The 14,050-nt window shown below is 40.2% G+C and overlaps 1 protein-coding gene across 2 annotated transcripts in view; it reads right to left on the bottom strand.

The window, feature by feature from the left end:
- The window catches only part of CTDP1 (CTD phosphatase subunit 1), a 143,269-nt gene that overhangs the window by 106,124 nt on the left and 23,095 nt on the right, over window positions 1-14,050 (bottom strand). For both annotated transcript variants that reach the window (XM_075585531.1, XM_075585529.1), the window contains exons 4-8: window positions 12,296-12,424; window positions 10,561-10,711; window positions 6,644-6,734; window positions 5,767-5,933; window positions 3,387-4,457 (exon numbers count right to left, since the gene is read on the bottom strand). In XM_075585531.1, coding sequence (XP_075441646.1) covers window positions 3,387-4,457; window positions 5,767-5,933; window positions 6,644-6,734; window positions 10,561-10,711; window positions 12,296-12,424 — 1,609 coding nt within the window. The remainder of the gene's footprint in view (window positions 1-3,386; window positions 4,458-5,766; window positions 5,934-6,643; window positions 6,735-10,560; window positions 10,712-12,295; window positions 12,425-14,050) is intronic.

The following is a 14,050-nucleotide window of genomic DNA, read 5'->3' as shown; positions in this document are numbered from 1 at the left end:
AAAGAACAATGTTGTGTTTTCATCCAAGATCAGAGTGGCTAGGTACAACATGAGTTAGATAAGATAGGAGAAATTCAAGAAAGACTTAGGAAGGAAGGTGACACAGACTGGGACCCTTTGGGGCTGACTGGATTGGTGGGATCACTAGGAGCGAAATTTTTGAATGTGTATGATTGTGATACTCGTTGTCTTCTATGTTTGTGTTACGTTTGTCAAAGGCATGATCCACAAATATGCAACCCCCTCTGCAGACATGATGCCATTGTTTGCAGAACCAATCTACAGCAGTCCCTTGAAGAAAGAAGATGCCAAGTACAATGTTCTAACTCCGGAAAAGAATTTGGCTATAACGCCATACTACGAGACTATGACTACATTTGGCAGGCACCCTCGTGCACTGTCCTATACCCTCAAGCAGCATTATGAAATGATGGAGCACCCTTGTGCCTCCCAACGTGTTTCTGGACTAAAATCATACCAATAATTCTCAAAAAGCAATGTTTTAAAGAATCAGAGGAGGGACTGACGAAGTTGAGACATTAGGGGGTCTGGCATAACAACATAACAGCATTTAGGATGAAGCCATTTTGTGTGAATATTGCAATCCGCCATTTTGTCTTGTCTTTGTGAGTCTAATTTCTGTGTTTCATTTCTGTATAAACAAATGTGTGAAGCAGAGAAAGGAATGTTTTCGCTCTTATTGACTCTTCCTCATCCAATCAGCTTCAAATTGAAAGTGTAAACAGGCTAAAAGTTATGAGAACCCATGAGATAAGTTTAGATTCTTGCAGTAGAATTTATTCTCATAACATATTGCTAGGCGACAGAATAGGCACATCCCATTTAACCCCAGAATGGTTTCTAGCTGACAGGTAGTTATACAATATTGTTATGTATTACAAAATGACATCAACTTTAATATTGTTATGTATTACAAAATGAGGTAATGTTTAGTGACGTGCAAGCCCCCCCATAAAGGGGTGGAGCTTTAGGATTTAGGGTATAAATATATGGCATATCGTGTTATTATTTAGAGAGCTTTTGTTTTGAAGGTGTCTCCGTTGTGCACTTGACTTGAATAAATTCACGTGTTATTCTGTTTCAAAATAACCTCACACTGTGTTTTTTATTTACGCTTTCGACAGCGCACACAAAAAGGGAAAGTATGAGGCTTCTCTAACATAACGTGGGACTGTTATTTGGAAGCTTTTATCCATGAACATTTTATGTATTTTTACAATCAAATGCACAGAATAGACCATCATGCGAAAATCCATTTTATGAAGCGTTGCTCGTCTCCTTAAAGTCAAACTGATTGCGACAACATATCAACATATGAAGATGCACTTTACACTTACACACCTGCTACGAACCACAGAACACACCTACTGTAAAAAGGACCCCCCTCCACTTTCTTCACTTAAGTATTCCAAAAATATTTTAGTGTTTGGAGGGTGGTACTGCGTTAGCCAATATGGTACAAATACAAGTTAGCGTTTCTGAAAGGTTGCAATTCTCCTAAAACCCCTTCTCCAGGCTGGTTTAGCAAGAAAAAATGGCTGGAGAATGGACTTTAGTAGTCACGAAAGCATACTATTCTGACAGTCAGCCATTGAAGTGTATCAATTCATTCTTTATGAAAAAGATTTCAGGCCTCAAACTTGTGCCAAAGCCAGTTAATCTGTACTCAAGCATATGGCATAGTTGGTTTTCACATTCATTTAAATGTTGGAAAAGAGTGACGGTCATGTACAAGCTCACTCACGTGAACACACCAAAAGGGGTTGTCCGTGTGTGAAAGGGGTCAACTGTAAACTGGGTCGTCATGTTGACCATCACCTGCGCGCAGGGCACCAAGAAAGACGCATACACCTGCAATTTAACCAAATGTGACCGAAACCCCTCAAATGTAAAAGGGTTCAATTAGAGCTAAAAGATCGTACAAGGATTAATCAAAGTTAAAACAAATAGTTAACCGTGCCAATACAAAAGATTGCAAATAAGATGCATGAAAATAGACTTTCTAAAATAAATAAAAAGTGAACAGAAAACTTCTACTTTAATTACCAAGTGAAGCAGTTATGAACAGACACCTCAGATGTCTGGCAATAGGCGGAGAGAAAAGTGTGAGACTCGCCCTCGTAACGGTATGTTCTCAAGATTAATCTAACATTTTGGGTCTTAGACAAATGTTTTACCCAATTTCTCTTTGATTTGTGCTAAAAGAAACCAGATACATGTCACGGTGTCTATTATCTGCCACTTTCCAGTAGCTATGCACAGTTTCATAACCTGGAATCTGGTAGACGACCATTGAATTTAGTAGTAGTCCAAGCGGCCATTTAAAAAAAAAAAAAAAAGATTGAAGCAGGGGGTCTTCGGAGCTGAACCGCGTTGATTTCAGTCGAGAGAATCCCCCGCTTCCCGAGATACATAACACCATGTGAGGTAGTGTTGATATTGAAATGTCCGCTTAAATATCCAGCGGGCCAACAGGAAGCTGTGACGTCATCACTTGCGGCTTCCTATTGGCCAGCGTGACCAGGACCTGTAAACGGCACTGAGATACCGGCACCCTTACGGAAGTATGTATTTCGGGTAGCAGGGAGTCACCCGAGGGTATATATAATACTCAATAACTTTCTCTCAGTGATTACCACATTCATTTTAGCAGCACCATCATTTTGTAAGTATTGTAAAAGGCTTTTTTGACACATTGCAGGTTGAATGTATTACCCGTTACTTGCTACAGTAGTGGACATTACTTAGTGTCCTGTGAAGGCTTCCAATGGTCATGGTTTACAGGCTTTTGAAGTGGCACTGCCAAGGGGGGTGGGGGAGGGGCTGTGTAAAATTATAGTATGTCCACAATTTATTTAATTAATGTTGGCCTGCAATGACAGTGGTTCTCCAGGTAATACGTTAGGATCTGGCTTGTAAAAGTTCTGAGAAGTAATAGAACAGGCAAATTGCAACACCCAAAAGAACACATGCGCATATCTGGAGTTTCTCACTCCTCCCACAAGCATAGTCTGATAAAAAAAAATATTTTCTTCTGTGTCCTCTTAGAAATCAAAGTGCTTCCTTATGGTTTAGAACGTGTAACTTAAAGAACACACTGACCGAAAGGCAGGGACTCAAAGAACACTGAACAAGAAGTTAGCCCCTTGGTTGCCCCATTGCATTAACACACAAAACATGTTTAAGGCTACATCATGACAAGGATTATGGAAGCCAGAAACTGGTTGCAATATAGGAGCTCTGAAGCATCCCACCACAAACGCAACAGAACCTAAGATATATAACCTACATAACCAGAGAGTTAGCTTGTACACTACAAGCTGCATACGATCAGATGTAAAAACATGTAAGAATATTGCACTTACCAGCCCTTGCTGCAACAAGGTGGGTCACCTTATTAGGATCGTCGGGATTCATGGTGAGGTGCTTGCTGATCTTTGCTCCCAAGGCTCTGGCATGGTAATGTTCTCGTGTCCTCTCTACAGGGAAGTTTGTGGGATGAAGGCCACTAAAAGCAACAATAGCATGTTCCAACACTTTACTCTTCAGCTCGGGCACAATTTTACGAATGTCTGGAACCTCCTCAACCTCTTTTTTCACGTACCGCTCGTACTTTGCATAGTAATCCGTGTGTACACGGACGAGGATTTCCTCAAGGTATATTAAATGGTCATCTTCATCCAGGTCGTCGTTGTCATCCTCCTCTTCCATGCTTTGGTCCAAGGACTCCCCCACCGTGATACCAGACTGTTCGCTGTTTTGGGATTCAGTCTCCACTTCCTTCCTATCTGCACAGCCATTCCCTAGGTCACAAAGGCCATCTTGATCTACATCCTGAACCTCCATCCCCTCTTCCTCTGCTAGAGGCTTGTCTTTTGCATCAGCGGTCTGCTTTTCATCGCCAGAATGGTTCTCGGGCCACAGTTTGCCAGAGTTATCATCCGTACAAGGTTCCTGCGGCATAGTCGATTCCTGGTCGAGCTTATTAGATTTCCTCCAGCTTCTCTTACATTCACTTTCACTATCGGAGGCTGATGAAGGCGATGAGGTTTTCTTAACTTCTGGCTCACTGTCGCTGTCACTGGACAGGTCGAAGTCCAGGTCTTTTGCTGCCCCAGTCTGTGACTGGGGCTTGCTGATCACTGTCCTTTCATCCTGTTCTAAAGAGGGCAGTGCTTCTGTGGGTGGTGTCCCATCCTTGCTGTTTGAAATGCCTGCGTGGTGACTAGAGGCAGGGTCTCTCTGTTGTAATCCATCACTGGTATTAAGTTCCCTATTGGGAAGCTCACGGTTTGCCGCACATCCACCGTTTAGTTCCTTCCTGGTTTTTCCAAGCCCATTGCTCTGTTCCTCCACAAGAATGCTCTTTGATTCCTCGGCATCCTGTAAAGCCGCTCCTGGCTGCTCCGTAACTTCCGGTGCTTTAGAACAGCTTACTGTACAACAACAACAAAGGAAAAATGTTGAAATGTAACATACCACAGGGGTCAAGGTTCAGTGATCCATTTATTGGAGCAGGATTTCAATAAAAATAAGCAAAGATTGTTACCTGTAAGCATTACTAGTCCTAAAATGATGTAGTGGAAAGCATAAAGGGACCAATTCTTTATACTTAATCATATCAATAATTTATAAACATTCTATGGTACAAAGTAGTGTCATCGAAGTCCAGTTGTTGGGGAGTGCAAATATGTGAAGAGAAAATGAAACACAAATAGTGTAATGTGTCTCTCAAAATAGGGTGGATCTTCAATAACTTATAGAATGTGTACTCACATACTACTAATTCAATTGGGCATATCCATAAATCAGTGGCAATATCATGTCCTTACTGTATATGTCTGGATGGGTGGCAACCTTCATGGTAAGAATAAAAAGTCAAATAGTGCAGACCGATACAAATGTTCCTTTTAGTTAAATAAAAAATTAAACACACTCTTTGAATGTGAGGACACATTGTAATAAGTTATTAAAGATCTATCTGACCCACCCCTATTTTGAAAGGCATATTGCAATTTGTGTTTTATTTTATCTTTTCACATATTTGCGCGCCCCAACACAGGAGACACACACACACACACACACGTATGTTCATCAAGGTTGAAGCAAGAAGAGAAGATACAAGCAGCAGCTGTAATGAAGCACTGTCAAAATGGCATGGAGGATTATTTTAATGCTACTGAATATAGGATGATCAAACTGTTGTCAAATGTGGTAATACTAGATTGAGGGGCTTCAGATGTAATTCCACCGTGCAATGCATCACACTATTAAAATAGATTTATTTTAAGTTGACTTAACAAGTCCTTTTGTACCATTTACAGAGACACTTTTCATTCTATTTTATAGCAATTATGAGATATTTCCTGGCATTTTCTGTGTTTTATAAGCCTACAAATAAAATACTGTCATTTCATAAGACGTACGTTCTGCAACCTGCTAATTAAATGCCTATATAGATTTCCATCAACAAATCATATAACAAGTGGTGCAGAATATTTTCAAGATATACTTTTGTATTCTGCAAAAGAATTTCTGGAGGATGCGACTTTAATTCAAACAGATATAGAGATACATCCATGTGATTGAACAGAAGCATAACAGCTATCAGAATAGTATTTATTTTGTACAACTCTTTACTGTACAAGGGGCCAGCGAATCCATCTTGCAACAGATGCTGAATAACGGACGACTGTAAATATTAAAACACCCAGAAACACAAGTGTAACAAGCATAACCATTAACCTTTGTTCTTCATCTGTGCTTCCCTTGACCCAGGAGGTGCATTGATATCTCCAGTGCCTTGAAAGTAGACATACTTTTTAACTGTAATCAAGTTGGGAGCAAACTTCCAAACGTCTTCTCGGTCATCAATAATGCAAACCATTGAGTCCCCACAAGGAAAAAGGTTCCTAGGCCACAGGGAAACAAAAGCATGAAGCAGCAACATTTGGACATGCAGGTGGGAAATTTGTTTAGTCTCTTCCAAGTATGAAATCCATTAGCTATCATCTGTTACTTCTAGGAAGAAGTCAAGTGTATTTGAAATGTAAGCACTACCATGCCAAAGCTGTGTCCCTCTGCATGCCCCACACTGTATGAAAAGGTGACTTGTAGAATATGATCGAGAGCAGGGGTGTGCAAACTTTTGCTCCTGCGCCCCCCTACCTCTTGCCCCCGGTGCTCGCTTCCCCCCCCCCCCTTCGCTCAGTGCCGTGTTAAATGACGTGCGGAGTCATGCGACATCACCCGCTGCATTGCTATAGCAACGCGCGTGACGTCACACTGCATGTCCCAGCGGCGTCAATTGCCATCGCGTTGCCATGGAGAAGCTTCCAAACGCCGGCTGTAGCAAGGTAAATGGAGGTTCCAGAGGCCTCACGCGGTCACCCGGGATTTAATTTTAATGCCTTGGGGAAGAGCGCGAGGCCTCTGCAAGCGCCCGCAAGTTTGCGAACCCCTGATCAAGAGTCACAATTGCACTCGAGTTAAAATATGATTTATTTTTGCAACTGAGCTAATTTCTAATATTAATAGGTAAAGGTATAAGAAAAGCAATGTGTGGGAATGCAATATAATGGTCCGCTTCAGTAAAAGGAAACAGCTTTATTTGCATACTAACCTAAGATTTCCAGTTTTGGAAAAAGGATCAATACATTCATCCCGAGACAATATTCGATGAGAGAAAAGCTTCTTTTCTGGGTCTAAAAATCCTGGAGAGAGCAGAGAGAATTAAACAAATGCTTAAACAATAGCCTTCACATCTGAACCGACATTTTGCCTGGATACAGATCTGACTATCAAGATATAGATTTCTTTTTTAACAGTTACATAATAGTCATACAACAATAATCCTTTGCTACTGTTTGGCTTATTATGCCAATGTTCTTTTCCTTACAGGTTTACAACTCAGTAAGCTTCACATTAATAGCATAACAGAAGCACATTATAAAACAACTTACAACTTATGAAGAAAAATCTCCTTGGACATCCAGCATTTACATCAAAATTAAAGTCACAAATTGACACTGACTCATGCCATTTCAAAAGGATTACGTTATTACCTAGTTATATGCGCACATTACTCTTTTTACACTGTAAATTATCTGGCCCTTGGACTCCTATCAGTTTCTATTCATGTCTACAGCACATGCACAGCAGTTTCCACAACTTTGGTTCATAGAGCAGTGTCCTCCAACTAGAATAGTGATTAGCCATATAGTAGTACATATAATCCGCTCTCGGCTTACAGGCAATGTTCATACTTTAATGCATATTCATTATCATAATGAAATATAGTTAGAGGCTGCGCATATCTGGACTCTTCTATTGGTTGTTACAAGTATTACATATATCCAGCCTGACAAATTGTGTACTCAGCAAGGGTAATGAAGACCAGCGCATCGAGTTTGTTTATCATGTTTAAAGCACAAGGGACTGGAAGTGTATGGGTATGTGGGATATTCATATTATAGTGTAGCATTTTCATTGTAACGGGTTATGAAATGCAGATTTTCCACTTGGACAAATGCAGTTATAGGAATGTGATAAATGGTGTATGCAAAAGAAGAAGAAAAAAAAAAGTAATTCCACCTATGAGAGTCACAAATGATGAACATACGGAGCTTATTACATTGCAGTTGCTAACTACTGAACCAACATAAGCCATTTGCCAAGCACAGCAGATTGTTTAACTCCCATTAACACCTCAGACAAATGCTGGCAAACATCTCCTACTAACACGCGGACTACAGAGGCGTGCCGGCTCACAATAACTGGACTGTGTGCCAATACATAGACTTGTGCTTTAAATATTTATATTCTGAATAGATCTAGTCTCAGAGAGGCATTCGTTGGACAAGAATGGAAATTGCATAATTTTTAAGACACTGCATCGAGGTAAAGTTTACAAAAAATACAAAAATAAAAAATAAACACCACATTTGTACAGAATGCCAATTACAACATGCATCCATTCTGCATCACAAAGTCCTTCGGCATTTATTCATACGGGTATGCCAACATTATTTTACGTTACATGGACCAGTAAGTGGGATTGCCTCAGCAGCCACGCTCATCAGCTACTGTACCTAGATTCCACACACATGGAGGTGTATAAATAGAGATGGAATTGGCATTAATGCCTTCCCAGTAGCAGGATGAGATTTGATGCCAGTGGTTCTCCAACTAGGCAGACTAGTTACAGTACATTATGCATCTCTGGTGGTCCCCTTCATGATTAGTAGCACTGTAGTGGTTGACAAAAATGGAAGCACTACTTTCTATTGTACGAGTAGCCAATTGAGAACAAACTAAAGTTTTGCTACGTATATTTATAAAACACACATGGCCAGACCATCCTGCTACAAAGCACTGAAACCCTATAAAAATATTTCTGCTGCCCAATACTGCCCTCTAGTGTTATTTTTGCACTATGCAATAAAACCTACTCATTTAAGCACCGGAATATGAACAGCTCCATCCTCTCTGAAACTGGAGGACCCTTAATGGGTCAACATGTACAATTTAACACATGCTCGGCAAGTTTTAATGCTACTTTTTTTGTATGAAAGTAGCTATCCCCTTTTCCGTGGTGGTTTCAGAATTTAATTCAGGGCAGAGCAGTTTAATTATTAGCTCTGGCAATCCTGAGATTTTTATATCTTTTCATATGCCAGTTTAAATTTCCCTTTTGGAATATCAATAAGGCCACTGGGTCACAGCTGCTTTCCTGCAGTGAATAGAAAGTTGCCCTTTCACTGGGACATATTAGGTCTTCATATTGCTTGATGCAACATGTCATATGCTATGTATTTATTAGCCAGCAAAGAAAAAAAAAAAGCTATAAAAAATAAAAACACACACACCGTAAACCGAGGGATTTCCAGCGCACAAAATACTGTAAAATCAGGGCTATGATAAAAACAGGGCACTGTTGCTTTAAATTGCTACTGTAAGTCATGTTTTTTAGCTCATTGTAAAGTGATGGGACGGTGATAAAGACCACTTTTTAGCCTTGGCGACAGCTAAACCCAAAGACGTTTCTAACTTACTGTAGGTTGCCTTAAATTGCAACAGAAGACAGGACATGCAAAGTACAGAGTGCACAATTGCATTTGGGGAACACAAGCACATTCTAGTGGTTAGATGTTGGGGAGAGTCTGCCTTGAAGTTTTGGCCTGGTTTCGCCAATGTAGCATCCTTGGTCACATTTGTTACATTGAATCATATATACTACATTCCTGGATGTGCAGCTGTATGATCCTTTAACATTGAGTGTTCCATGGTTGCGACTGGCTGTGGGATCTTGGCATATATGATTGCAGAGTTTGCAACGTGTGTTGCACAGACACACTATACAACACCACGAAGGAAGATACTGCTCACTTCTCACAGCCAGATCATTCCATCAATGATTAAAAAGTCAAAATCCTCAATGGAAAGTTTAAACGCACCCAGGAACGGACAACATTTGAACTCAGAATAATAAGACTGACACCAAAACAAAAAGGACAATGTGGATATGGGGTTTCTCACACCCTATCACAATTGTTTGTAATTATCCTGCCTGCCTCTCTGCCAATGTTCTTATCAAATATCTCCCTCCCCCATGCTGTTACTTGTCACCGTTTTATTACCCTTCCACTTTCTTCAAACATCCATTTGTCACACACCCTTATCTAAATCTGTTCTTTTCTGCTTTCTTTCCAAACCTCTGTTTTAGCCATAGATTCCTTTGTTAACTAGTATTGATGACCTGAGGAAGAGAGAGCTCTCGAAAGCTTGTCCTATGACAAATTGTTAGTCCAAATAACAAAAGGTATCACCTAATACAGAAGTACTCATTTATTCTGTACATACATTCAACTGTAGTATAGCAAGAGCAGCATTTCAGGCATTTCTAAGGATTTCCTGGGCAAAATGTAAGTAACATTTATGAAATATTCATAATTGCGTTGTGTACAATATTGTATCTTTTGCACTTTTGTCACAAGAAGCTTGGGCCATTTTTTATAATGCGGCTGTGTGTCCAAATAGGAAGAGGGGGTGAAAAATAAATTACTCAAAGCTTTAAATAAGTTTGAAGCAGGGGGTCTCCAGAGTAGTACTTTATTATTTTCTGCTCTGGGGACCCACTGCTTCGAGATACTCCGCTCCGTCGGGGGTGCCGGTAGCAGCTCCGGCCTAGGCTGTGTGTGGGGAACAATGGCGGCTTAAATGTCCCGCCAGTCAATAGGAAGCTGTGACGTCTTCGTATTGGCCTAAATGACCAGGACCTTTAAACCTCCGGAGCTGCTATCGGCTCCTACTGAGTCGTTTGTGGAGCAGGGGATCCCCAGAGCTGACATTAACGCGGTTCAGCTCCGAAGATCCTCGGCTTTTCACCTATTTATAAATAAAAACACATGTTCTGCTGCTTTAATATATATATAAGCCATCTTCATTAGGACAATCAAAAAAAAAAAAAACACAAAACGATTTAATGGTTATACGAGTGAGTTAATGTAGCTCTCTCGAAACTGCAACTGAAGTACTCACCTGCAATAGTATGTGCATATAGCCTGCTACCAAAGGTGAAAACATGCAGTTCGTACATCTTGGCAATCTTCTCTAAGAACTCTTTGCAATGAGGGCGCAGACGCGTGTGCAGCATTGGCTCTCCTCTGCCTAACTGAAAGTGAAGTATGCCCTGGACGGAAAGAGAAGGGAGACAACTATAAATGGTTTGCATATAATGTCTGCCATAGTGAAATGAAAGATTAAGAAGCAATGCATTTCTGACAAGATAGAAGCTTTAGGAAATGCATTGTTTCACTCATGCTCTACAGTCATTCCACTTGAGACCTAGTACAGAGGTAAAGTATGAATTTGCAGGTTCAGTTTAACAGTGCTACGGACAGTATTTTACATTTATAAAATGTTCTACCAGGAAGGAATACATTGAGAGTTACCTCTCGTTTCCAAGTATGTCCTGAGCACAGAGTTAGAGTAATACCTGCACCCATGTTCTATGCTTACTTTTGCAGCGGTCTGGCAACCGTAACCGCAAATTAAGAACAGATTACAGTGCACAATGTGCTCTGCTATGTCAAGGTCCCTTTTGCAGCCCTATTTGTGATCATAAAAACCCAGATTTGGTCTTCGCACCTGCAACCTGGTCTCCTTTTTTACAGCCCAGGAATCTGGTTGCTTAGACACTTACCGGTGATGTTATCAGTGTCACAGCCTAATTTGTTTGTTTTTAAAGGATTCTAGATGGTCGTCCAATAGAAATACACAATAACAGGAATATGTATGAAATAAAGCAGTATACAACCAGATATCCAAATGTGTAGCGTCTTATTCACCGCACTACAACTCCACTGCCGACGCCAGGATGACGTCACTAAAATCCGACGGACGGTTTCGCGTGAGATCCACGCTTCATCAGGGTAGGAGGAGTCTCTCTCAATTATCTACATTTAGTGGGTATTAACCCTCACTTATCATCCAGTAGATAAACTTGCACAGTCTAGCTCCCTGTGCTGTCATTAATTGTGGTGGAGTTTCTTTATTCAGGGAGTATTAACCCCTATATGTAGGGAATAAGATTATCGCCTCACATATAGGAGTACTCCCCTATTTTTAGTCACACTCCACTGCCAATATTTTAATTCCCTTGTATATATTCCACACCCAGTGTGTTATTTTGCAGATATTAATAAATGATTTTTTGTTTTTTCTACTCACTATGACTGGTTATATAGGATACTATCCTGGATCACTGTTATCCTAGCAATAATTACATCACATGAGTGCAATTGTGAGGGATTCTTGTGGGGATAGGATTTTCTACAATCCTACCTCCTGTGTGTGTATATAGTATTCCATCATTCCCTTGTGCACCTGTGATATCTTATTTACCAAGTTGTTATAATAGAAGAGCGGTGGATCTCGTTATATTTTGACACTCGTAACTACCCCAGTAAGTATCTTGATAACCATGGGCATTGGTTTGTTATGTGAATGGAATATGCCATTGTAAAATAAATCAGAGTAATTACAGAATATAAATAAGCTACATGATTAAAAATAAGATTCAACATTAGTTAATTATAAGATATAGATATAGATATATATATATATATATATATATATATATACACATATACGGAGAGAAAGAATGTAGTTAATTACAAGATGCGATGCGAGAATGAGCGAGCAGTAGATGCGAGAATGAGCGAGCAGAGTTAGTTCTGCTTTAATTGCAACTAAATAAAACCGATCAACATACCTTTCTAGCCATATGTTGACAGTGCTGCTCTGTGGTATGGATTAACGTCTGGTCCAAATCGACCATAAGGACCAGCTTCCTGTTTCGATGTAGTCGGTGTTGGTCTTCACGTCCTAACTGCTCGGCTTGCTACACAGGGAAAAGAGAAAATCCATTGCAATAGTTACAACCCTAAAAAGGTGTTTCAGTCACTTCATAAAAACACTCCTGAAAAACTGGACAGAACATGAACATACCATCCCAGATGTGCAGTCTCAGGAGACAGGAAATAGATTCCAGTCTGTTCGCCAACCTATTATTTTCTGGTGGAATGGCTGGGCCAATTGCAACAAAAAGGGGGACAATGGCGTTCATTCATTAAAGGTATTGCTGATCGTGCACTATCCCACAGAAATTCCCAGTTAAAATCAATGGGAGTTTCCATTCAGTAGTGCCCGGTTAGCACCATTGCACCTTAATGAATAACCACCAATGTCTTTGCAGAATCTTTAAGGGCAAAAAGACAGCATGCATAGATTTATATATTTAACTTTTAATTACAGGGATGTATACAAAACCAGCGATAAGACATCAATAAAATTACTTCTATTCACTGGTCCATACTTCTCCACCGCCATGAGTATGAGCATGTGAAATATATATCCCAAGTCAAATTAAAAAAAAATAGTCAATTGGGAATTACAATAAATAAATTGACCTCGGCTTATATATAATAAGCTCCTAGGAATGTTTCCCCGCTGTGCTGCATGGAGTGGCTGGGCGGCTGAGCTCTGACGTTTGTTGGGTTTAAACTGCTGGGGGGGGAAGAAATGGCTTGTTCTGTCACACATGCCTGACAAATGAAGAAACGCCAACCACCCTATGATCGACAGAAGAGCCTGCTGTGAGCTAATTTTATGCAAGTCAATTTATAATAGTGAATTTCCATAGTTACATTTCTTTCATTATTATTTTGGTGGTTTTTATTAGGATTTTCATTTGAAAAATGCAGTGACTTCTGCGAATGTCAAAGCCTCACTGGTAGTTGTGTGATTTAACAATCTAGTTGTAGCACTTGGTTATGTACCTGGTAAAAGGATATGGTTTATTCTTGCAGTTAAAGATGTAGCCGCCGTTATTACAATCATTAACGCATTATGGTGGCAAACAGAGAAGACCCTTTTTCGGAGCGGCTCCATTCAAAAAGACTTACAAGTACACCAAAAACCATGAGGGGGGGAAATAAATAAATTAAAAAAATCAGATACGTGAATTTTCAAAGGTGGCACTTCCAGTCATCTAGCAGGAAGTCACAACAACATTTGTTGTCGCTTCCTATTGGCCCTCGGGACCTATGGGAACTGGTAGCTACCGCATAGTGTTTAACCGAATGGGAGATTTAACACTGGATACTAAAATAAAGCATCTCAGGAACCCTGAAGGATTCACAGAGATAATAAATAACTCTTTAGTTCCAGGAGGACCCATTCTCCACACCCTCTGACCCCCTCACCGGCGCCCACCCACTAAGAAGTCAAAAGTACCACCCTGTCTGTAGGTATGGTGTTCGTTAGGATGAACCTCCAAGGAGCACAACATTATAACATCAGTTTAAAGTAATTTAGAGCATAGTAAATGTCGCACACAAAGAGCCATTGACTGGAATCAGGAGTGGGTTTCCCTGGAAACGCATGAATTGTGAACCCTACACAAATTATGTAGAGCCATTAAAATACTTCATACATTAGGGCGATATTTCAAAAACACTACCCGATG

The sequence above is a fragment of the Ascaphus truei genome, chromosome 2, assembly GCF_040206685.1.
Source record: "Ascaphus truei isolate aAscTru1 chromosome 2, aAscTru1.hap1, whole genome shotgun sequence".
In the NCBI taxonomy this organism is placed as follows: Eukaryota; Metazoa; Chordata; class Amphibia; order Anura; family Ascaphidae; genus Ascaphus; species Ascaphus truei.
This window is presented reverse-complemented; position numbering and strand designations above follow the sequence as displayed.